The sequence below is a fragment of the Myotis yumanensis genome, unplaced genomic scaffold (assembly GCF_028538775.1).
Source record: "Myotis yumanensis isolate MYYU_CA2020_CCGP unplaced genomic scaffold, mMyoYum1.0.hap1 SCAF_1, whole genome shotgun sequence".
NCBI lineage: Eukaryota > Metazoa > Chordata > Mammalia > Chiroptera > Vespertilionidae > Myotis > Myotis yumanensis.
The window spans coordinates 49,247,281-49,271,772 of record NW_027223752.1 but is presented as its reverse complement, the minus strand read 5'-3'; the positions used below and the strand labels follow the sequence as shown (position 1 = coordinate 49,271,772).

The window sequence follows — 24,492 nt, the reverse complement described above, 5'->3', positions numbered from 1 at the left end:
TGGGCAGGGCTCTGGACAACTTGAGTGTGAGGACATGGAAGCTAAATAATGAGGCTGTGGTTTATGTCCTGGTTCTGGCATCAGACAGTAATTATGGGATTCAAATGCCATGGTTTCCTGGATGATGGCCTTGAGCAAGCTACTTAACCTCTTTGTACCTCAGCTTTCCATCCAGAACTTGGAGAAAGTACGACAAGTTACTGTGAGGACTAGAGAGAACACTTAAAGTGCTCCTTAGAGCTCTGGCACACAGGAAAGTGCTCAGTAAACTGACGCTATTATCCAGGATGATGTTATTATCCCAGAGGTTGGAATGCTGGCCAAGTGCTACAGGAGTTCCAAGAAAGAGGCTAGAACAGTCAGGGAGGGCTTCACAGAGGAGGGGGCCACTAAAAAGCAGCATTTACACCATAAGAAGTAGAATCAAGCCATGAACCCCACTTCAGACACAGCCTGACTCCTCCCTTCTCTGGTAGTTGCCCAGCTCTGGTTAGCAGATGTGCTGCAGGGGTGGTCCCCACTCATAGGCACAGAAAGGCCTCAGGACACCTCAAGAACCACATGTGACATGTGCCCATCTAACATACAGAATAAAGAGGGCACCTGCCATAGTTCTGATTTATGGCAGAGGAATGATGCGGATCTTCTTTCCCCAGGTGACTCATCTCCTCATCAAGAGGCCCCCTCTTTTCAACTACAGGCCTGGCGACTACTTGTATCTGAACATCCCCACCATCGCGCGCTACGAGTGGCACCCCTTCACCATCAGCAGTGCTCCGGAGCAGAAAGGTACGCCAAGTCCTCCCATTGTTCAGATGTTTACTGAGTTCCACTGTGCACCGAGCGCAGCCTGGAAACCAGCCACACACGGAGGTGAACAAAACCAGGCGTGCAAAGTCCATCTCCAAAAGCTCCCTCTGAAACAAGGAGGCAGATGGGTAGACACGGTGAATGGCCTGGCCAGAGCTGTCCCAGCTACTGCGAAGCTCACAGGGGTGGGCCTGACATGACGGGATAAGTAGTCAAGGCTTCGCAGGCCTGTGGCATTTCAGCTGAGCTTTGAAAGGTTAGTAGGAGTTTAGTAGACAGGGAAGGAGATGGGGGAGGAGGCAGAGGGGAGAAGCATAGGCAAAAGCATGAAAACCTAGAAACATGGAACATCTGATGTTGTTAGAGCTAAGGGTCAGGGTGGGGTAGGGAGGAAAGAAGGGAGAGACACACACAGAGAATAGGGGACAGGAGAGAGGGTCAGAGAGGGATGAAAGACAGACAGTGTGGCTGGCAAAGCCAATTAGAGCCGGGTGGGACCAAGGAGGCCTTTGAATGCAGAGTTGGAAGCTGGATGGCCCAGCAGTTGAGAGCCCACGAAGGTCTTCAGCAGAGGAGCAGCCAGCTCACAGGAAGGAGTACCAGGGGGCTGTGCCAAGAAGCCAGGCTTCCCCATTCCCTGTGGGTATGAGCCGGTGGACCCCCAGGCAGCAGACTCCCTCCCACCCTTTGCCCCACCCTGCACTACTCCATTTCTCTGCGGGTCCCCAGCACCCATAGGACCGTTCAGCTGGCCCTTCCTTCACACAGCTGTTCTCGGGCCCCTCCCTCCCCGCCTCCCCCATGCATGTGCCTTCCTTCTGGTCCCGGGCTGTTGTTGGAGCCAGCATCCAGACTTCTGCGCTCCTGCTAGGCCAGAGATTGGCCTTCCCACCTCAAGTGGTGCTTCTGACAGCACAGGCCTTGTGTGGTCTGTTACACTGAGATGCTTGCTTGGCTTCATGAGGGGCAAAGAGGTTCTCTGACTCACCCCTGTGAAAAGATTTAGCTTCACGTAGGATGCCTCCTCACCAGAGCCCACAGGACCCAGCCCCAGAGCTCAGGGTACAGATGCAAGGCCAGGGTTCCCCCACATGAGGCTGCTCAGCAACCCCGCCCTGAATGACTTGATTGGTGGCCTGGATGTAGAATGGGGTGAAGACAGGGATGAAGGTTGGAGAGGGTGGGTTATTTTCTTTCTATTTTTCTTCCCTTTTCTGTTTTTTAAAGAAGATATATGCTTTCAGAAAATTCAGACAATATAGAAATCTGTACAGAAGAAAATTAAAGGCCCTGGGTGGGTAGCTCAGTTGGTTAGAATGTCATCCCAATACACCAAGGTTGTGGGTCAGAGCCTCTGGTTAAGGCGCATACAAGAAGCAACCAATGAATGCATAAAAGTAAATGGAATGAGTCAATGTTTCTCCCTCTCCCTTCCCCCTTTCTTCTCTCTTTCCCCCTTCCTCTCTCTCTCTCTAAAATCAGTAAATAGAAATAAAATATCATAGTTAAAAAATTAAAATCCCTCAAATAATTCCATTCAAAGAAAACTATTGTCAATCTTTTGGTGAACAGCCTTCCAGCTGGTACATCTACATGGATAGTCAGATGCAGGGACACCTTTGCATGTGTGGGATCACACTGTTCCCACGGTTTTGCAGCCAACTTTTCCTCAGTGAGTCGTGTGTCATGAAAATCTCTGCATGCCAGTTTTTTCAAAAAGAACTTTTTCTTTTCGTGGCTGCATAGTATTCCAGCTTATCGCTACTACTCTGGTTATAATGACTATGTTTATTAAGTGGATGGGTCATTTATTTGACCAGTTCTTAAAGGGGCTTCTTCAGGGTCTCAGCGTGGAATCCACCTCTCTCGTGGGCCGTGAGTCTCCTGCAGTGAGCTGAGTCCTCATGGGAGCTGGAAAATACTCTGGCTTTGTTTACGAAGCTGTTTATAGAAATCAGGAGTGGGACTCAGGTTGGCAGCTGTGGCTGTTTTAATGCAGCTGACATTTAGGGGGGCCTCCTACGTGTGAGTCACGGTGTGAGGCACTTCAGGATGCATTTGTGTAGAGAGGCATAGCCACCCCCCCACACACACACACACACGCACACACACACACACGCACACACGCACACACGCCCACTTATAGCCTGAAGGGGGAGGAAGCCTGAGAGAGGAGCATGGGAGGAGGTGTCTGAGGACCTGAGCTCCAGTCCTGACTTTTCAGGTCACTCCTCACAAAGCTGTGAGAACATGCCGCTCTGGGCCTCTGTAAATACAGGGTTGAACCAGTTTATTTGTGACCTTGGAAGGGGTGGGGGGTGGGAAGTGGCATCTTTATTTTCACTAACCTCTAATTGAAATTTAGCCTTTTCTTCATTTAGGAATTCAGATAACCCACAATAGTGTTAACAATACCTGTGACTTTTTCTAAATAAAAGCCATAGATTCCTTTATATCACACGGCAATTGTGGCTGATACCTCATCATTACATCAGATTTCAGTGGCCATGCAACTCCCCAGAGGGAGTTATTTCATGTGTTAACAAAGAAGCGCATACATTCCTAAATCACACATTTGGTTTTTTAAAAAAATTTTGATAACTTTCTCATCATAACTGGTTTCATTTGCAATGCCTACGTATGTTACTTTATGTATTTAAGAACCTTACTGTGAGGAGTCTATCCATTGCCTTCACAGAGCTGCCCAAACAGTCCCTGGGTTAAAAGAATAGAAAAAGGAGGTCTCTTAGGGGCCTCCTCAGTCTAATGCTGTGGATTCTCTCTGGTCCCCCTCAGCAGAAGGGTGGCCACCCCACACTACCTTTCTGCCAGTCATCCACTCAACAGAGAACCTTAGAAAGCACCTGCTACATCCCAGGCACAAGGTGCAATTAAAGTCATTGGTCCCTCCACCAGTTAAACACCTACTGTGTGCAGAGCCATTGACAGGCACCTGGCTGAATGTGGGAGGGAGATGGTCCCCACCTTAGTGAGACCCTGGCCTGATGGAGGAGGCAGGGACTCCACCCCAGGGAGCTCCTGGTGTGCTCAGGGCAGCTCTGACCCTGCCTTGGCAGAGGAGACGGAGCCTTTACTGTGTAGGCTTAGATTGACTTCATTGAGAAAATTTGCAAGGGGGAGATCAGATCTCCATGTCCTATGGTTGTGGCTCTAGTTTAGATCTGAGGAAGGACATTCAACCCAGGACTTGAGCAGCGGACACCCAGCCCCAATTTCTCAGGTGAGCCGGGCCAACTCCTCGCTGGATTCCAGCATTGATCCTCTCACCCCATCTCTTGTTCAGACACCATCTGGCTACACATCCGCTCAGAAGGCCAGTGGACAAACAGGCTCTATGAGTCCTTCAAGGCATCAGACCCAGTGGACTGTGACTCCAAGAGACTGTCGAGGAGTTTGAGAATGAGAAGGAGCCAGAGGAGGCCCCAGGTAGGTGCTATGGGGAAGGAAGGGTCCACCATGGAGGCAAACCCATGGGGACCAAGTTGCCTTCTGCCCAGTTGGTGGCACCAGTGGTTGAGCAGCAGCGTGCACACTGGCTGAGGGGCAGTGTGAGGACCAAGGCAGCTCCGCATTGTGTGGTCTAAGAGCCTTCTCAAATCTTGATCCCCCCAGCCCTCCCCAGTCTGTGCCCTCCATTAAAAGGTGGGGGACAAAGAAAAGAGAGGGAAAACTGAGATCAGAAAAACTCACCTCTACGTCTCTGCTCCAGCACTTGCTAACTGTATGGCCATGGGCTCATCCTTTAACCTTGCTGAGTCCTAGGTTGTTCATTTACGAATTGACTTCCCTTTCTCACATGGTTCTTTTAAAGGGCCAGTGGGATGAATGCCTGTAAAATATTGAGTGACCTGGGCAGCATGGTCCAGATGGACCATTCATCATCACCATCAACACCACCCACATTAGCATCAGCGTTGTTTTGGTTTTTTTTTTTTTTAATGTATTTTATTGATTTTTTACAGAGAGGAAGGGAGAGGGATAGAGAGTTAGAAACATTGATGAGAGAGAAACATCAGACATCTACCAGCTGCCTCCTGCACACCTCCCACTGGGGATGTGTCCGCAATCAAGGTACATGCCCTTGACCGGAATCGGACCTGGGACCCTTCAGTCTGCAGGCCCACGCTCCATCCACTGAGCCAAACCGGTTTGGCAGCATTGTTTTTTGAACCTGGATGAAATCCACAAGCCTTCCGAGTTGCCAGTGCCTGGGGTGCATGCAGGCTCGGTGGGGTTTGGTAGGAATACATAGAGATCAGAGCAGCACCTGAGGAAGAATAGATGAAGGAGACGGAGGGCGCCTGAGCACTTAGTGGGCTGTACCGCCAGGCTGCAAACCCTGCGGAAGGTCAAAAGAAGAGAAGCCCCCAGGCCTGGCCCTGCCCTGCCTGACCCTGGAAGGATTTGAAGTCCAGGGGGAAACCAGGGGGAGTCCTGCCCGGTCAGACCAGAGAGCCCTCCTGGAATGGTGCCAAGAGCAACGCTTTGGGAAATGGAGGGGCAGGTAGAAATGAGAGAGCATTGTCTACTGTTAACCAGGGGAAACTTCCTGAAGGAGGAAGCTGCCTTTTGAAGCTAGGTTAGTTATGGCACACCGGGAATTGTTAAAAGCTGTGTTTCCTCTGGGACCTGACACACCTCTGCCAAAAAATACATCGGCACAATCTTTCTGGCGGCAGTCTGGCCGTAAGTGTCAGCATTTTAAATATCTATACCCACTGGCCCAGCAATTCCATTTTTAGGGATTTATCCTAAAAAGCTAGTTGGACAGGCGCACAAGAATACCTTAACCACCTTGTTCATTCATTCATTTAGCAAACATTTATTGAGCATAGCACCTACTATTTCCTAAGTACTGTACTAGATGCTGGAGACAGATCAGTGAGCAAGGCAGATACATTCACTGCTTATGTTCTGAAGAGACAGCCAATAAACAAATAAAATAGATACAGTGTCAAGTGATAATAAATGCTATGAAAACAAATCAAGATAAAGTAGCAATTTTCAACCTTTTTCATATCATGTCACACATAAGCTAATTACTAAAATGCTGTGGCACACAAAAAATGTATTATATTTTTTGCTGATATGACAAAAATAGGTATAGTTTTGATTGGTTTACAAATAATAATAATAATAATAATAATAATAATAATAATAGTAAGTACCTACCCTCATTGCTCCAAAGTAACTTTTTAAAAAATCAGGTGTTTATACTTGTATATAAGAATTTCTGGTACCAAGAATTAACCAATCAGATGCAACCTTATCATTCAACATGACTAATAAAATGCAACACTTTTGTATGATCTATATATTTGTTGTAAAATATATTTTTATTGATTCAGAGAGGAAGCAAGAGGGAAAGAGATAGAAACATCAATGATGAGAGTGAATCATTGATCTGCTGCCTCCTGCATGCCCCACACTAGGGATCAAGCCTGTAACCCAGGCATGTGCTCTTGACTGGAATTGAACCCGGGACCATTCAGTTCACAAACCAGCTAGGCTATAATCTATATATTTATGGTTCAAGACAGGGCATTCACACCTGACTGCTATTGTTGTGTTGGCTATTGTCATTTTTTCATTCTGCAATCTAAGAGAAAAGAGGTCTGTGCCCCTAACTAACTACTCAGGTATTGCATATTTTAAAAATTCTTGCGGCACACAGGTTGAAAATCGCTGGAGTAAAGGATAGAGATGGAAAAGGTGCTATTTTGTACATGGTAGTTGTTAACAATAATGAGGAAATAAGCATAATCAAAATTCCACAATAGGAAAGTAGCAAAATTAAGTTACCGATCACCGTTATAATGGAATATAGGTCCCTAAAAAAAGATATGCACTGGAAAGTATGGAAACCTAGTTAAGATATAATAAAGTGGAAAAGCCAGATTACAAAGCAGTATGTTCCATTTATGTAAGAGAGAGAGAGAGAGAGAGAGAGAGAGAGAGAGAGAGAGACTCTGTGTGTGTGTGTGTGTGTGTGTGTGTGTATGTGAGAGAGAGGGGGGTGGTGGAGAGATAGGAAGTCTAGAAGGACATAGAGAAAATGTTTAAAGACGTCATATTACCTGATTCAAGTACCTTTTCACATTATTCGTTAACATTCTGTAATATCTGAATCTTTAAAACTAATGTATTACTTTTGTGATTTAAATAATAAAACAATTCCCAGTTTGAAACCAAGAAGGATTTGCAATCCCAGCCCGTTTATTCCAAGGCCGTGGCACAGGGAGCAGTGGTGTCCAACAAGGACGTCAGTGTGGAGCTGATATCCTACAAACGCGAGGGAGCTCCGTGGCAGGGGGGCGAAGGCCCGGTGCACACAGGGACACAGGCCGGGACTCAGGCGCGGTGCGGGGCCTCGGCCAGCAACCGGGTTCTGGTAAGTGGTAGGGCTGAGGAAGCCGGGCTGGAGGCTGGGGAGCCAGTGGTTTGTCTCCCCAGGGTGGTGGGTCCTTGGAACTTGGAAGAGAGGGCCTTAGGGCAGCCACCTGCAGGAAGGCCTCACATTTCACGGTGTTTCTGCACAGTCACCTGCATCCCACCCTCATCACTTTTGCCATATTCACTTCCCACCATAATATTTCCTACCTCACAGTTCCCTTTGTATCCCAACATTACTTTAACTTACTTGTATTTAAAAAGGACTCTCCTGATGGCCACTGTTAGTGGGAAACTGATATCCTATGCCAGAAACAGACAGTAGCTCTACGAGTAAAAACAATGAAAACCAATGTTATTAGACTCTTAACAGATGTTTCTGCCTGCCAAGGCTCGGAGCCTGAAGCTGCACTCCACTGCTCTGCTCATTCTCTCTCTCTCTCTCTCTCTCTCTCTCTCACTCACTCTCTCTTCCTCATTTTGTTAAAAGAAAAAAAAAAGAGGAGGGATTAGTAAATGCTGAAGACATAGAAATTATAATGTAGGGCTTTCTCTTTGCAATCAGAAGGATTAAAACACATAGAAAGGTCTAGGTCTCTCACAGTGTATCTCCCAAAGTCACCAGAAGCACTTCACATCCAACACGTCGGGAACGCAGCATTCTGTCTCCTCAGACAAAGTTGCCATGTGAAGAACACTGGCCAGGCCCCAGGACACCGGGCTCTGCCCCGGCTGGGGGGGGGGGCGGGGGGCGGGGGGGCCGGGCAGGTCACTGGTGCGCTCTCAGACGCAGCTTCCGTTCTGTGAAATGAGGGGATGGCCTGGATGACAGTGAAGGCCCCTCCTAACTCTGCCTTCTGGTGCCAGAGAGGGAGTTAGCACAGGACCCTGTAGCCTGCTGGGGGGTCTGCTTCCTTCACCTCCAGAATTTGACCTCAACAAATCCAGTCTGTCTGCCGGCTGTTGCTCAGGCCCCGAGGAGGCAGGCAGGCCTGCTCCCTGTCCCAGGGGGCTCTGGTCGGCCAGCCACTGGCTTTCTGCCTGGGTCAGCTGGGCAGAGCTTCAAGGAGGAGCGACCACTTCACAGCAGCTGGACACTGAAGGATGCACAGGAATTGGCCAGCTGGGCCATGGGAAAGGGTGTTTGGGAAGGAACGTTCAAGGGCAGGGAATTGTCTAGAGACGTGACAGTTCTCGGGAGGGGCTGGAGACAGAGTCGAACATGTGTCTGGCCACACCCTGAAGCTGAGTGGTAATGGCCTGCAAGAGCTGATGGTTAAGTTCCCAGGAATCTGAGAGCCAGTTATTAAATGCAAACCTTGGTGGGAGCCATCACAGCGCTATTCACACCAGAAATCAGCAAACCTAACATGCAGGAGTTTTGTTGCTGTTGCTGAAGAGTGAGTGAATTTTCCAGAACACCCCTGATGTTCTCTCCCAGAAGGGCACCATGCTCCCTGGAATGGTGGGGGCAGAAACGGCAATGCCCCTTTAGTGAAGTTACTCAGGCTGGCAAGTGCTCAGAAGCCTCTGAGAAATGCCTGCCATGCCCACTCCCAGAGGCCCACAGCTCACTGCTGTACTCCTCGCAGGTCTCTGAGATGCCCCCTGAGAACCACCAACTCTGTAACATCAAGGTGAGTGGCTCCGGGATCCCCTGCCCCAGCCTCTCCATTCCCCATGGGCTGGAGGTGTCCAGAGGATGGAACCAAGCCCTCCAGGCCCAGGGGCACGCAGGGATGCTGGGGGAGTCCTGCTCCCATCAGCTCTGCATTCTGAGATTCTAGGGCTCTCCCAGAAGTGAACTCAGAGCACAGAGCTTAGACCTGGTTCCAGGCCAGGAGACAACTGCCTGTGTAGAAAGGGAGTCCTAAAGCCTTGGGGTCCAGCTCTCCCTGCACCCCCACTCACCACTCTCCACCCTCTTTCCTTCAACCTCTCTGGTGCACAGTGCTACATCGATGGCCCTTATGGAACCCCCACCCGCAGGATCTTTGCCTCTGAGCATGCCGTGCTCATCGGGGCGGGCATTGGCATCACGCCCTTTGCTTCCATCCTGCAGAGCATCATGTACAGGTGGGTGGCCTGCAGCAGAGTTCTGAGAGAGCCCTCCCCTCTTCTCTTCCCCTCCCCCCTCCCTTCTCTCCTTTCAGTATCTCCCTTTCCCCTTTTCTTTCTTCCCTCCCCTGTTCATACAGACTCTTTTTTCGGGGTCTCATCCCTCTCCTTTCTCATAGGGTGAGTTTTGTCACCCCATCCTCCTTCCCTGTTCCCTGCACTGTACTCTGAGGTTCTAAAGTCTCCTACTCATCAAAAATTCAAAACCCCTGCTCCTGCCTCCCCTAAGGTACCAGAAGAGAAAGCACATTTGCCCCAACTGCCAGCACTGCTGGATGGAGGGCATCCAGGATGAAGACATGAAGCTCCACAAGGTGAGCATGGCCCTCCGCAGCAGGCCTGGACCCCTCTCCCTGGGAGACCATCTGGAACAGGAGCCAGGCCCTCCTGCTGGGATCTGCTGGCCCCTACTCTTCCCCCAGTGCCCTGCATTTCCTGGTGCCTCCTAAGTGTCCAGGCCTCCCCCCTTCCATCACCCCTCTTCACCCCTGAGAGATGTTCTGAAGACAGCATCTCATTAAAGACTAAGGAGCTTGAAAGTCAGGCTGCCTGGATCCAGTTATAGCCATGATGCTTACTAGCCATCACCTGTGGTGGTTTTAAAAATGAAAACATTTGCCTTTTCAAAATTTATTATTTTGACTAGGCCACTTCAAAGAATTTCCTTTTAAAAATATATATTTTTATTGATTTCAGAAGAAGGGAGAGAGAGAGGGAGATAGAAACATCAATGATGAGAGAGACTTATTGACCGGCTGCCTCCTGCATGCCCCCTTCTGAAGATTAAGCCCAAAACCTGGACATGTGCCATGACCTAGAATCAAACTGTGACCTCCTGGTTCATAGGTCAATGCTCAACCACTGAACCATGCTGGCCAGGCAAGAATTTCTTTTTTTTTTTTCTTTTTTTTTTTTATTAAATTAAATCTTTGTTGTTCAGATTATTACATTAGTTACTCTTTTTAAGAATTTCTTAAAAAATAAGTACTGTGGCCCTAGCTGGTGTAGCTCAGTTGGTTGGAACATTATCCCATACACCAAAAGGTGGAATTCTCAGTCAGGGCACATACCTAAGTTGCAGGTTCGATCCCAGTCATGGTGTGTGTGTTACAGGAGGCAACAGACTGATGTTTCTCTCTCCCTCTGTTCCTTCCCCTCCCTCTAAAAATCAATAAAAACATATCCTTGGGTGAGGATTTTAAAAAATAAATAAATAAGTAATGTTTTTCTGGCTGTCCTATGCTTACAATCTCAGTACATTGCTTGCTTTAACAATAGATTATTATAGAAAATCCTGACCCAACAGTCAGGAACCTGGGTTTTGGCCCCATGCTGCTCTGTGGCCTGGTCAAGGCTCCTCACCTCTGTGAGCCTCAGCTTCCCCCTCCTTAAATGGGGATGATAATGTGTACCCCAATCATGCCAGGGTCGTCATACAGGCCTTGGGGAGCAGACATGAGCTGTGAACTTGGTAGGCCCCACCTCAGAACCGAAGGGCCCTCTCTCTAGGTGGACTTCATCTGGATCAACCGAGACCAGCGGTCTTTCGAGTGGTTTGTGAGCCTGCTGACCAAACTGGAGATGGACCAGGCCGAGGAGCCTCAAGAGGGTAGGAGAGGGGCAGGGCCTGAGGGGGGTGGGAGTGGGGCCGGGTCTTTGTGAGAAGGTGTTTAGATTATTCTATTTCTATAAAAAATGTGGGGGAGAGAGGATTGCTTTTATTTTCCACGTAAATATAACATTTTGTGAAACAAAACATAGAGGAGAAAAAAAAATCATTCATAATCCATCCAGCTATCTTGTCTATTCCAGGCATTTTAAAAGATTTCCTTCTGGTATTTTTTCTTATTCACATTTTATAAAAATGTATGCTCTTCTTTTTTCTAATTTCTCTTTTTCATGATATTTCTTTTCATTCAAAGTGAATACTTGTTGAAAATTTAGATTTCAAGGCCTCACCTGAGAACTTTCAAAGCAAAGTCTCTGGGTGGAGGCCCAAGAACAAACATTTTAACATACTTCTCAGGTGATTCTTATTCATACCTTTTTTAAAAATTTATTTTATTTCCACAGATTGCTAGTCCTTTATTTATTTACTAGAGGCCCAATGCACGAAATTCGTGCAAGAGCCTTGGCCCCAGCCCCTGCCCACCACCGCTGTGGCCAGGGGCCTCTGCTACCTCTGCCTCAGCCCCCCACCGCCCACCCCCACAGCAACTTTGTCTGGAATGAAAGACGTCTGGTCTAATTAGCATAATACACTTTTATTATTATAGATTTTTATTAAACGTATAGGGGTGACATTGGTTAATAAGATTATATAGGTTTCAAGTGTGCATTTCTATGACACATGATCTGTAGATGGCATTGTGTGCCCACCACTCAAAGTCAAATCATCTTCCGTCACCATATATTTGGCCTCCTTTACACTTTACTACCCCCCACCACCTTCCCTTTGGTAATGGCCATACTATTGTCTTTTGTCTATGCATTTCAGTTTTATGTCCTACATATGAGTGAAATCATGGTTCTTAGCTTTTTCTGACTTATTTCACTTAGCATGATATTCTCAGTCCATCCATGTTGTCACAAATGGCAGTATTTCATCTTATGGCTGAGTAGTATTCCATAGTCGATATGAACCACATCTCCTTTATCTAATCATCTATCGAAGGACATTTTGGTTGTTCCATGTATTGGCCACCGTGAATAGTGCTGCAACGAACATAGAGGTGCATGTAACTTTTCAAATAAATGTTTTCAAGTTTTTCCAGGAGATACCCAGAAGATTGGCTGGGTCATAGGGTAACTCTATTTGTAAGTTTTTTGAAGAAGCACCATACTGTTTTCCATAGTGGTTGTGGCCAGTTTACATTCCCACCAGCAGTGAACGGGGGTTCCCTTTTCTCCACAACCTCTGTAACACTTGTTATTTCTTGTCTTGTTGATAATAGCCATCCTAACAGGTATGAGCTGGTATCTCATTGTAGTTTTGATTTGCATTTCCCTAAGAGCTAATGAAGTTGAGCATCTTTTCATGTATCTGTTGGCCATTTGAATGTCTTCTTGGGAGAAGTGTCTGTTCAGGTCCTCTGCCCATTTTTTTTAATTGGATTGTTTGGTATTGAGATGTATGAGTTCTTTACATAGTTTGAATATTAACCCGTTGTCGGAGCTGTTGTTTGCAAATATCATCTTCCATTTGATTGATACCTTTTTGTTTTATTGGTAGTTTCTTTTGCTGTGCAGAAGCTTTTTAGTTTGATATAGTCCCATTCATTTAATTTTGCCTTTACTTCCCTTGACCTTTGGGGTCAAATTCATAAAATCTTCTCTAAGACCAAGATCCATGAGTTTAGTACCTACTTTTTCTTCTTTGTAATTTATTGTTTCAGATCTCATAATTAGGTCTTCAATCCATTTTGAATTAAATTTGTATATGGACAAACTGTAGTCTAGTTTCATTCTTTTGCAGGTGGCTTTCCAATTTTCCTAGCACCATTTATTGAAGAGACTTTCTTTTCTCCATTATGTGTGTTTGGCTCCTTTGTCAAAAATTATTTGCCCAAATACATGTGGTTTTATTTATGGGCTCGCAATTCTTTTCCATTGGTCTGTGTGTCTGTTTTTCTGCCAATACCATGCTGTTTTGATTATCGTTACTCTGTATAAATTTGAAATCAGGTAGTGTGATAACTCTGGCTTCATTCTTTTTTCTCAGGGTTGCTTTGGCTCAGGATCATACAAATCTGATAATTTTTTTGTTCTATTTCTTTAAAAAATGACATTGGGCCCTAGATGTCTTGGCTCAGTGGATAGAGCATTGGCCTGCAAACTGAAGGGTCCAGGTTTCAATTCCAGTCAAGGGCATGTACCTGTACCTCAGTTGCAGGTTCGATTCCCCCACCCTGGTTGGGGCCTGTGTGGGAGGCTACCAATCAATGTTTTTATTTCTCTGTCTCTCCTTCTCCCTTCCACTTTCTCTAAAAAGCAATGGAAAAATATCATCTGGTGAAGACTGACCAAAAAAAAAATGACATTGAGATTTTGATTTTAACATACTTCTCAGATGGTTCTTATTCATACCTTTTTAAAAAAAAGTTGTTTAGGGATAATTTACAGACAATAAAACTCACAACGAATACAATGACATTTTGACAAATGTGTACAGTTGTGTAACCATCAGCACAATCAAAATGGGGAACATTTCTATTATCTCCCCAAAAGTTCCCTCATCACATTTTGCATTAACACCCTCCCCTCAAATTGTAATCCTTGGCAACCACTGATCTGCTTTCTATCACTATAGTTTCTAGAATTTCATAAAAGGAATAGTATAATCCATAGTCTTTTCTATGTTACTTCTTTCACTTAACATGATATCTTTGAGATTTATCCATGTTGTTGCATGTATCAATAAGTAAATTCCTTTTAGCACTGAATAGTTTTCTATTTTATGATATATCACAGTCTGTTTTTCCATTCACTTGTTGATGGATGTTAGAGTTGCTTTTAACTTTTTTAGCTATTTTGAATAAAACTACTATACATACATGCATACAAGTCCTTGTGTGAACATGTGTTTTTATCTCTTTGGGGTAAATATTTAAAAGTGGGATTGCTGGGTATGTGATAAGTTTAAATTTATTAAGAAACTGCCAAATTGTTTTCCAAAGTAGCTGTATCATTTTGCATTACCATCAGCAATGGATGAGAGTTCCAGTTGCTCCACAACTTCACCAAGATTTGATATTGGTGTCTTTTTAATTTTAGCTGTTCTAGTGGGTGTATGGGGATATTTTAATGTGCTCTTAATTTGCATTTCTTTAATGATTAATGATATTGAACATTTTTTCATGTTCTTATTTGTTGTTTACACATCTTTGTAAAGTTTCAAATATTTAGTCCACTTTTTAAATCCAGATGTTTGTCTTCTTCTTTATTAAGTTGTAAGAGTAATATACATATTCTGGAAACAGGTCTACTATCAGGTGTGCTTTGTACAGATACATTCCCCCAGTCTGTGGCTTGTGTTTTCATTTTGTTAAATTATCTTTTGAAGCACAAATTTTTAAATTTTGATGATATTCAAATTATCAATTTTTTCTTTTATTATTCATGCTTTTTGTTTCCTATCTAATATCTTTACTTTACCAAAGTCATGAGTTTTTTCTCTTATGTTGCCTTTTAAAAGTTTTGTGATTTTATCTCATTTAGATCAGTCTCATAGCGAGTTCAACAAGGTCAGGATGTAAAGTCAATATGCAAAAATCAATTGTATTATTATTTACTAACAACAAATAATTTGTAATTGAAAAAATTTTTAAACATGAAACACTTAAGGATAAATATAGCAAAATATGGGCAAGCTCTGTGCACTGAAAACTACAAAACATTTCTGGCAAGTGGTTTTCTTTGTATTTCTTGTACTTGGAGTTCATTAAACTTCTTGGATATATGAACTTGTAGTTCCCATCAAATTTGGATAAACTTCAGCCACTCTTTCTTTACATGTTTTTCTCTCTCCTCTTTCCCTCCTGTCACTTCAATTACGCAGATGTTAGACAGTGTGATATTCCTCAGGTCACTGAGACTCTGTTCTTGTTTTTTCCCCCTTTCTCTCAACCTGTGCTGCATTTTGGGTAGTTTCTATTGCCGTCTCTTCAAGATCGCTGATCTTTCCTTCTGCAGTACCTTATCTGTCATTCCCATCCTAATCAAAATTTGAGCAGGTTTTTTTAAAAAAAAAGTTATTGAGAAGCTGATTCTAAAATTTATTTGAAAAGCCAAAGGGCCTAAAATAGCTGTTAATCCTACCCATAGTATTTTTCATTCTGTCATTATATTTTTCTTCTCTAGAAGGTCCATTTGGGTCTCTTTTATGTCTTTCATTTCTCTCCTCATCCTGCCTGCTTTGTTTTGATTTGATATTCTCTAGCACATTTATAAATTTGTGTAATATGTTTGTCTAAGTCCATCATATCTACTATTTCTGGGTCTGTTTCTAATTACTAATTTTCTCCTAGTTATGAATCGTGTTCTCCTGCTTCTTTTCATGCTGGATAACTTTTTTTTTCTTTTTATTTAACCCCTCCCCCAGACAGAAGGCCAGTGCCGACCCTACCCCCACCCCCTTTCCGTGATCCTTAGGGGGCTCCATCCTACCCATTTGGGAAGGGCACCCCCTTCCACGCTACCCAAGGAATCCCAATCCCAAAGGAGGTGCCCTCCTGCACCCTTTGGAAGCTCAGAAGATAGACCAAGGAGCAGGTGAAAGGCCCAGGGAGAGATCTGGTCCCAGGGAGGGGGAGAGCACCAGCTCAGAGTGGCAGCCAGGGGCTGAGGGGCCTGGAGGCAGGGCACAGGCTCTTATGGCTCCTGGAGGTTCCTCTCAGTGTCTATGGCCATACCACCCTGAACATGCCTGACCTCAGCTGATCTTGGAATGGGCGACTGCCTGGGAATACCAGGTGCTGGAGGCTTTTTGGCTCCCCCAGGTGCCCGCCCCCTACAGCCATACAAGCCCACAGGCCTAGCCTGCCCATTAACTTTTTCTTTTATTCTTTATTGTTTAAAGTATTACATATAGTATTACATATGTCTCCTTTTTCCCCCATTGACCTCTCCCCGGCCACCCCCACTCCACCCCCCAGCACATACCCTCACCCCGCTAGTGTCTGTGTCCATTGGTTATGCATGTATGCAAGTATACAAGTCCTTTGGTTGATCTCTTAATCTCTTACTCCCCCTCCCCTGCCTTCCCTCTGAAGTTTGACAGTCTGTTCAATGCTTCCTGGTCTCTGGATCTATTTTTGTTCATCAGTTTATGTTGTTCATTGTATTCCACAAATGAGTGAGATCATGTGATATTTATCTTTCTCCGACTGGTTTATTTCACTTAGCATAATGCTCTCCAGGTCCATCCATGCTGTTGTGAATGGTAAGAGTTCTTTCTTTTTTACAGCAGCGTAGTATTCCATTGTGTAGATCAGGGGTCCTCAAACTTTTTAAACAGGGGGCCAGTTCACTGTCCCTCAGACCGTTGGAGGGCTGGACTATAGTTTTTAAAAAAAAAAAACTATGAACAAATTCCTATGCACACTGCACATATCTTATTTTGAAGTAAAAAAACAAAATGGGAACAAATACAATATTTGTATTTGCATGTGGCCCGCGGGCCGTAGTTTGAGGACCCCTGGTGTAGATGTACCACAGCTTTTTAATCCACTCACCTGCTGGTGGGCACTTAGGCTATTTCCAAATCTTAGCTATGGTGAATTGTGCTGCTATGAACATAGAGGTGCATATGTCCTTTCTGATTGGTGTTTCTGATTTCTTGGGATATATTCCTAGGAGTGGGATTACTCTGCCCATTAACTTTTTACTGGCTGCTGGGCATTGTGAATTGCATGTTGTTGTGTTCTGGATTTTGTGGCATTTCTTTAACTTTATTCTTGTGCACAGCTGCATTATTTGAGATAATTTGAATCCTTTCAGGACTTGCTTCAACTTCTGGTATGGCGAGTCCAGGGCAGACTTTATTACGGGACTAATGTAGCTCCAGTACTAAGAGATTACAGTGAGGACTCTACCCACTGGCCTGTGTATTACCAGATCTGCCTACTCTTTCTGGTGGAAGCACAAATTATTCCCAGCTCTTTTTGAGCTCCAGGTACTGTTCAGCCTAGTGTTTTCCAGGAAGTTTCTTTCAGACATGTGCAGATTAATGCTTTGCCAAAGGCTTGGGGGAACCTTTATGCAGATTTCCAGAGCTAGCGTCCTCCTCCCTCCTCCCCGACTCCCTCCCTTCCTCCCTTCCTCTTTCTTGTTTTCCTTCCCTCTCTCTGTATGGTTCCCTTTTCCCAGTATTGTGCCAGCATATTCTAGTTGTCTTGGCCTCCTTGAACCCCGATTTCTGTCCCCTCGCTCAGTGAGACCAGCTCCAGGCTGGGACAATTGCAAGGCTCACTTCATTTGCTTCCCTCTCTTGGCAATTACAGTCTTGCACTACCTGTTGACCATTGTTTTATGTATTTTGTCCATTTTTCTAGTTGCTTAAGGTGAGGAAGTAAATATGGTTCTTTTTCTCCAACATACATTTTTAATGTACATAACCAGTTAGTTGAAATGAACATGTGAATAAGCACATATATGTATTGGGGTTGAATGCTCAGTATTTTTCCTGATGCGGTGGCAATAAAAACATTTTAAGAGTGGCCTAAGATAAAGATTAAACACCTTAGCATATATGAGTTCTTTTACTGTTTGGGCCCTTCTTTTATACTTTCATCAAACATGTCCTCCTCCCGCCCTGCAGTGCCACACCCCTCCCCCCCACCCCCCCATGTACATTCTGCATTATTCGCTAAGCCAGTGCTTTGTGTGTACGATGACATGCTTCTCTGGGTTATATCATAGCCTTCACGGGACACCTTTGTGGGATACTGATGTTTTGACCCGTGTCCTAAAGTTAATCTGTTAGCTTCATTATTATTTTTTAAAATATATTTTTATTGATTTCTGAGAGGAAGGGAGAGAGAGAGAGAGAGAGAGAGAGTGAGAGAGAGAGAGAGAGAGGGAAACATCAATGATGAGAGAGAATCATTGATCGGCTGCTTCCTGCACGCTCCACACTGGGGATTGAGCCCACAACTCGGGCATGTGCTCTGACTAGGAATCAAACCATGACCTTCTCCTGGTTTGTAGGTCGATGCTCAACCACTGAGCCACGCTGGCTGGGCAGCTTCATCATGTTTGTTTCATTATGTTTTACTTGTGAAATAACTTATACAAGGAGGAATATCTTTAGATCTGTTTCTAACTTCAAGAGAATTATGTTTTTTTTTAAAAAAAATACTGGTTGAGTTCATTGGAATTAGATCTTATTTGGCTGCTTAACTATCACAAGGATGCCATGAGTAAATTCAAATTTCAATAATAAACATGGTTTATAAGTTCAAGTAATCAAACATTGTTTTCTGCAGGAAACATTCAAACAGATGTAGCTTACTGTAGCAAACTTCTAAAGCCTTCAAGCCACGTCACCAGTCTTTGGAAGATAACTATTAAACCTCAGAAGGTCGCAATAAAGCTCCTTGCCCTTTCTTGTAAATAACAATTATAGCAAATATTTACATAGCATCAACGTTGTTTTGAACGCTTTTGTGCATATCAATTCATTAGAAACTGGATTTTTATGATGTTAGTAAGCAAGGGGAAAAGTTTAGATTTAATTTAAATTTCTAGTTACTGGTACATAAATATTTACTGTTTGCTTCTTCCTGATCCATGTAAACAAAGGGCACCAGCTCACCCAGTGCTTTCCGTTCTCAAGGCCACTTGAGTCAACACCTTTATTCCCTCAAATTACAGTCTCTGATTTTAATTTTATATTAAGGTTTGAGTTAAAGAATTTGTAATTTATCATTTTTCAATTTCTATAGCTTAAGCTTCAATCATTCTGTTTGGTTTGTATCTCTATCCCATAGTAGCTATAGAAGCTTGGGCACATTATTTAACTGCTTTGCTTCAATGTCCTCATCTGAAAAATATGGATACCAATGGATTGTTGTGAGGATTAAGTGAGATATCATATGTGCAGCACTTACAACAGTGAGTGGAGCTTAATAACCGCTCAGTAAATATAGTAGTAATGGTAGTAGTGATGGTAGCTGCTCGATAAATTTAATAGTAGTGGAAGTAGTAAAACTATGCAATAAATTTAGCAATCGCAGTAGTCGTATTTACTGGCTATTAATGAATGATATAGTTAGTGACTTGCCACAATTGTTTAACCAAGCTTTCACTACTGGACATTTTGTTTATTCCTAGTTCTCCACCACCATAAGTAAAGCTGCAAGTAATATAAATGTGCACATAGTGGGGGGTTTTCTCCTTCCTTTGGATGATTTCCTTAGGAGAGTGTCCCAGAAATGGGATGACTGTCTCAAACTCAGCTGTTTTGAGGAGGGAGAAACTATGTCAGGCCTGATCTTTCTCCTCCCTCCCACACGGGGTCTCCTCCTCTCTTCTCCTATCCCTCTCTGGGGTGTGGTGACTGTAGGAGAGCGAAGAGGGTCAGGGCTCTCCCAGATGGGCATCCTTTGTAGTATATCGCCCTCCCTCACCACCCAGCACTACTCAGGTTCACCGATATGTGACATAAAAAGTGGTGTCCCTTCTAAGGCCATCTGCATTTTAACAGTGGCCAAGACCTTAAGCCAAAGGGAAACTGGGCTAATGGTGCCAGATGAAACCATCGAGAGCGAGTTGAGAACGGCACAATCCTTTAGACTGGGGGGAGGAGAAGGATGCGTGATCATCAGCCCATGGATCCAACAGCCTGGAGCAGGCCCTGCCACTGCTGACTGTGCACGGGTGCACGGGCCATCGTGGCACCGTGGAAAACGGTACCATTTGTATGCCGTGTCTGGGAAACGGAGGAAGGAGCCCGAACACAGAGCTGCCCACCTGAGCTCCCGCTGTCCTGAGGGCCGAGAAGGGTCAGCACCTCAGCTAACCTGTCCCATTGCAGGCATCTAACTGAGGCTGCTCAGACCTAATGGCCTCCCTGATGTCAGCCTGTGGCCTTTCCCTTTGGCCTCTGACTCCGCTTTCTGAAACGCTGTTTCCATCCTGCCATGCTCTGCTCGGTGCCCTCCACCGGCCCCCTTTCCTAGCTGGGCACTCTGACCTTTAGCGTGCTAGCCTCAGAGTGTCCAGTCCCCCCTCCTGCTGCTCCTGTTCAAGGATCCTCCGCTCCGGCCAGGCAGTCACCTGATGTCCCACCATCACCAAGTTCATTCCAGCCTCTTGCCCTGGGCGCAGGCTAGTTCCCCTTCTCGGGATGCCTTCCTTTCATCTCTTCTTTGAGTCTTGCCCCTCTTCCAAGACCTCACCCAATCCGCACCTCCCAGGGAGCAGCTCTACGCCAGCCCTTCCCTGCGTAGCAGTAGCCTTTGCCATCATCCTCTCACTCAACCCTCGGCCCTTTGGTCTCAGTTACCATTTCATGTGCACATGGCTGGTGTCCCCCACCTGCCTGAGCAGCCGCCACGTGGAATGGAAGGGCACACGCTTCGGAGCCCAAGGACTGCCACCATGCCCTGGGATTAATTTCCCTCTAGAAACAGAACCCCTGGGTGGTGGTGAGGCTCACATTAGACACTGGATATGAACCAACTCATGTATGCGGAGCGCAGAGCAGGCCCAGCTCAAGCAGTGGGCTCCTTCCTGTCTACAGCACTGGTCACGGCGGGGAGGGGGGTCCTGGGTGAACACGGTGGCTGCAGGTGAGTTCCAAGCCCTCTTGGTGTCCCTCCAAGCCCCAGGGCGAGGTGGCTGACATCCGGTGCCCATCACAGCCGCTGGCCCTTCAGTGCCACCCTCTCCTCCCACCACGTAGGCCGCTTCCTAGAGCTGCACATGTACATGACCTCGGCGCTGGGCAAGAACGACATGAAGGCCATCGGCCTGCAGATGGCTCTCGACCTCGTGGCCAAGAAGGAGAAGAAGGACTCCATCACGGGCCTCCAGACGCGCACCCAGCCGGGGCGGCCTGACTGGAGCAAGGTAAAGCCTGGCTGGAGTCACAGCCCCAGGGACCGTGCAGCTGAGAGCCTGAGCGGCGGCCGGGTAGATTAGGGCCCCGCAGCCAGGGGCAAAGCGTGAGGCTGGCATCCGGAGTCCAGCCAGGATCGCAGGGCTGGGTCCGGAGGCAGGGGACCTACTTCTGGATCCGTCACTCGCTCACTTTATCCCATGACTAGCCTCAGTTTCCCCATCTGTTTAGAGAGGAAGTTAGCCCGTATGACTTCCAAGGTCTCCCCCAGCTCTGACCCCCCTGTGAACCAGAGCCAGAGGCCCCAGTGGACGGCATCCTTGTCTTATCCCTTCCTGGTACAGAGCGGGGAAATGAGGCCCAGGGACATAAGATAGTGTGCAGCCTTCCTAGTTTACTTCTCAGGTTGGTTTTATTTTTCTTCCCTGAGTGCTTGCCACCCGGGGGCTAGGGTTTCACAAACTGACCCAGAAAGTACGGCTTTTCCAACTGCTGCCGATGCTCCAGGCCCAGGGAGTGAGAGCTGAGGGGGGACGGCTGCCTGTGGTGCTTGGGCACCAAAGAGGACTTTCAGCAAAGGCAATGCTTAAGCAGCATCTGGGGTGGAAAGCGGTCCCCACTGGGGGGAGAAGCCCGACTTCAGGAAAGACATTCCAGTGGAGGCGCGTGGCCGGCTGGAGGACAACACGAGGTTCAGGGCAGGTGGGGTCAGCATGCCGCTCAGGGCTCCGTCACTGTCTCCAACATGGCAGGTAGTGGGGTGTGCGTCTCCCCCTCACACGCAGCTCCTTAGGCGAGGGCCCGGGTCTTACTTTTCTCTGGCCCATCCCCTCCCTGGGGTGGGGGTCAGGCAATGGCTCCTAAAGGAATGGCTGCATGTTACATGCTCTGCTCTGAAGACAAGCAGCTGAGTCTGGGCATTCCTCTTGGGGACAGACAGATGGCATGGCTGCCACTGCCAACCCATGGCATTGCCAGCTTCAGGCGGGTGTGTCACCTCTCCTCCCTCTGTTCTTCCCCAACCCCGTGGACTCCAGGTGTTCCAGAAAGTGGCCGCTGAGAAGAAGGGCAAGGTGCAGGTCTTCTTCTGCGGCTCCCCAGCCCTGGCCAAGGTGCTCAGGGTCCACTGTGAGCAGTTCAGCTTCAGATTCTTCCAAGAGAACTTCTAGCCCTCCTCTCCGAGCTCCGCCCACCCCACCAGCCAGTGGGTCGCCTCGCACAGTGCCCCTCAGGGGCCAGCCTCCGACAGCCACACGCCGAGCGGGAGGCCCCACGGGCAGGTGGACTTCCTTCATGAGGGGGTGGGATGGGAGGTTTCCAGGGCAACTGCTCCTCCAAAGTACAACAGGGGTCCTTCCTGGACCTGCCTAATGATCACAATCCTTCAGGAAATTTCTCCCCCAACATTTTATTATGAAATTTTTCAAATATACAGAAAATTAAGGGAATTGTACAGTGAACAGTGTTATCTACTGTCTATCTTCCTCAGATAACATTTTGCTATATTTGCTTTATGACATATTATTCATCTATCGCTTCTTCTATCCACCCATCAATGTACCTTACTTTTCGGATGCATTTCAAAGCACACTTTGCCACTCAGAGGACATTTCTTTAAATGTAGATTCCTGGGTCCCACTCCCAGAAATTCTGATTCTGAAGATCTGGGGATGAGACCTGGAATGTGTATTTTATCCAAAATTTATGCCTGGAGGGAGAGGTAAGCAGATCTTTTTTTTACCTTTCTCTCTGTCACTGTCTTCCCATCATCTCTCTATCTGTGCCCCTTGTCTTCTCCCCCCCCCCCCCCCCCTCCATTGCTCTGCATGTGGGTCTCTCCCTTGTCTCCAAGCACTGAGTCAATAGAGAAGCGGGATGGAGATGGTGCCCGTGTGTCTGTGGGGTCACAGAAAGGCCATGTGCTGGAGATGAAGCAGGTTGTGACCTGAAGCTGAGCTCAGCCACACCCCAGCTGTGCGGCCCTGGCAACCTCTCTGAGTCTGTTTCTTCACCTGAAAAATGGGACTGACGACATCCATCTCCCAGTCACAACTGCAAGTGAAATGAGACACCACCGTCCGTGCTCAGGACATTGGCCTTCCATCCCTGTGGTTCTTTATCGTTCCTGACGTTGTTGTCTCTGCATCTTCAGGCTGTGTTGCGGCTGCTCTCTCACCGCGTTCCAGCCTCTGTTTGCATCTGTCCCTGTCTGGGCGGGAGTGGATGTCAGAGACAGCAGATGCAAAAGCTCTCTGAGGAGACACTTTGGGGAGGAGAGGCCCTGAGCTTCGGGCAGGAGTGGGAGGCTGGCCTCACCTCCTCGGATCGGAGCTGCCCCGCACTGCAAACCCCTGGGAACCCGCGGTTCCTGGGCACCCTCCACCTTGTAGCTGGTCTCGCCAGGTCCTGTCTTTTCTGTGACAGACTAAGACACTCATCCCCCAAACTGCCTTCATGGGGTTGGGATCAGGCACTTCCCCATGGGGTGTAGATTGTGCCTTTCTTTTCCACGGGTTGGGTTGGAGGAGATCAGGAAAAGCATTGAGGTTCTAAAATCCACGCGTTTGACTTGGGACCAAGAGTGCCGGAAGCTTTCTCTCCAGATATATTCCAGTTGCCCACTAGGGGGCGATGCAGAACCAGGGATCCCAGGAGGAGTTGTTTGCTGGGAAGGAGACTGCTTCCTGCGCGGCAGTGCATCAAAGGCAGGCAGAGAAGACCGCCCCTCACTCCAAAGCTCCTGGCTGAGACAGCACCTCCAGGCCCAGTCTCAGGCGGAACTGCGATGTCACGAGAGTTCAGTTTCAAGGTCAGAGTTTCTCTAGCTGCCAGCTCCTCATCCCAACACACAAATGCATGCACACACACAAACCTGCTCTCTCTCTCTCACACACACACACACACACACACCTCCCTTGCCCACACCCAGTGACCAGGTTCTGGCCTTCCCTCTTTCCCATCTGCACGTCAGGACAGGCCTGGCTGGGGAGAGTTGTAGGCCCAGGCTCTGCCATTTCGTGTCATCATAGGGGGCGGATCAAATATGTGGTGTACAGATGACACCGTCTGTCCAACTGGATGGTTCCCAGATGTCCAGATGGTGCCATCCTACTGTCAGCAAGAAACAAATGCAGCCGTATGGCTGGCTGACTTTTCTCCTTTCACCCAGATGTTGGCAATGCTGTACACACATCTGGGCCCAAGATGGCTAAGGCTGACACACACAGGCTAACTGCAGACACAGGTGTGCGCTGTGAGTCCCCCGGGGTCAGGCCCGTGGCCCCAGGATCTAGCACAGAGGGAGGGGCAATAGGCCTAATGCAGACATCGGTTCCCACCAGGCCGAGGGGTTGCTTAAATGGAATTAACTTTGGGAAGGGTCCTCTGCGTACAACTGTCAGGTGTAATCTGGGAACAAAGGTGCAAACACAGCTCCCTGAATGAATGTCTTTGCCGGGTTCCAGGATGCCGGTCTGCTGTCAGGACAGCTCTGACGGACACAGCAGGCATCAGTGAAACCAACAGGCAGGTCCCCGGACAAGCAGCACAAGTGTAGCCTATGAATACACTGAGAACCTACAGCATTCCTGGGA

At 46.9% G+C, this 24,492-nt stretch overlaps 1 protein-coding gene across 1 annotated transcript in view; it reads left to right on the top strand.

Annotated features, from left to right (window-relative positions):
- NOX5 (NADPH oxidase 5) overlaps positions 1 to 22,068 on the top strand; it is a 42,476-nt gene extending 20,408 nt beyond the window's left edge. The window contains exons 9-16 of the mRNA XM_070403948.1: positions 657 to 789; positions 4,115 to 4,257; positions 8,814 to 8,858; positions 9,173 to 9,297; positions 9,569 to 9,653; positions 10,849 to 10,948; positions 20,744 to 20,910; positions 21,937 to 22,068. Of these exons, the coding sequence (XP_070260049.1) occupies positions 657 to 789; positions 4,115 to 4,257; positions 8,814 to 8,858; positions 9,173 to 9,297; positions 9,569 to 9,653; positions 10,849 to 10,948; positions 20,744 to 20,910; positions 21,937 to 22,068 (930 nt within the window). The remainder of the gene's footprint in view (positions 1 to 656; positions 790 to 4,114; positions 4,258 to 8,813; positions 8,859 to 9,172; positions 9,298 to 9,568; positions 9,654 to 10,848; positions 10,949 to 20,743; positions 20,911 to 21,936) is intronic.
- Positions 22,069 to 24,492: the final 2,424 nt, after the last annotated feature.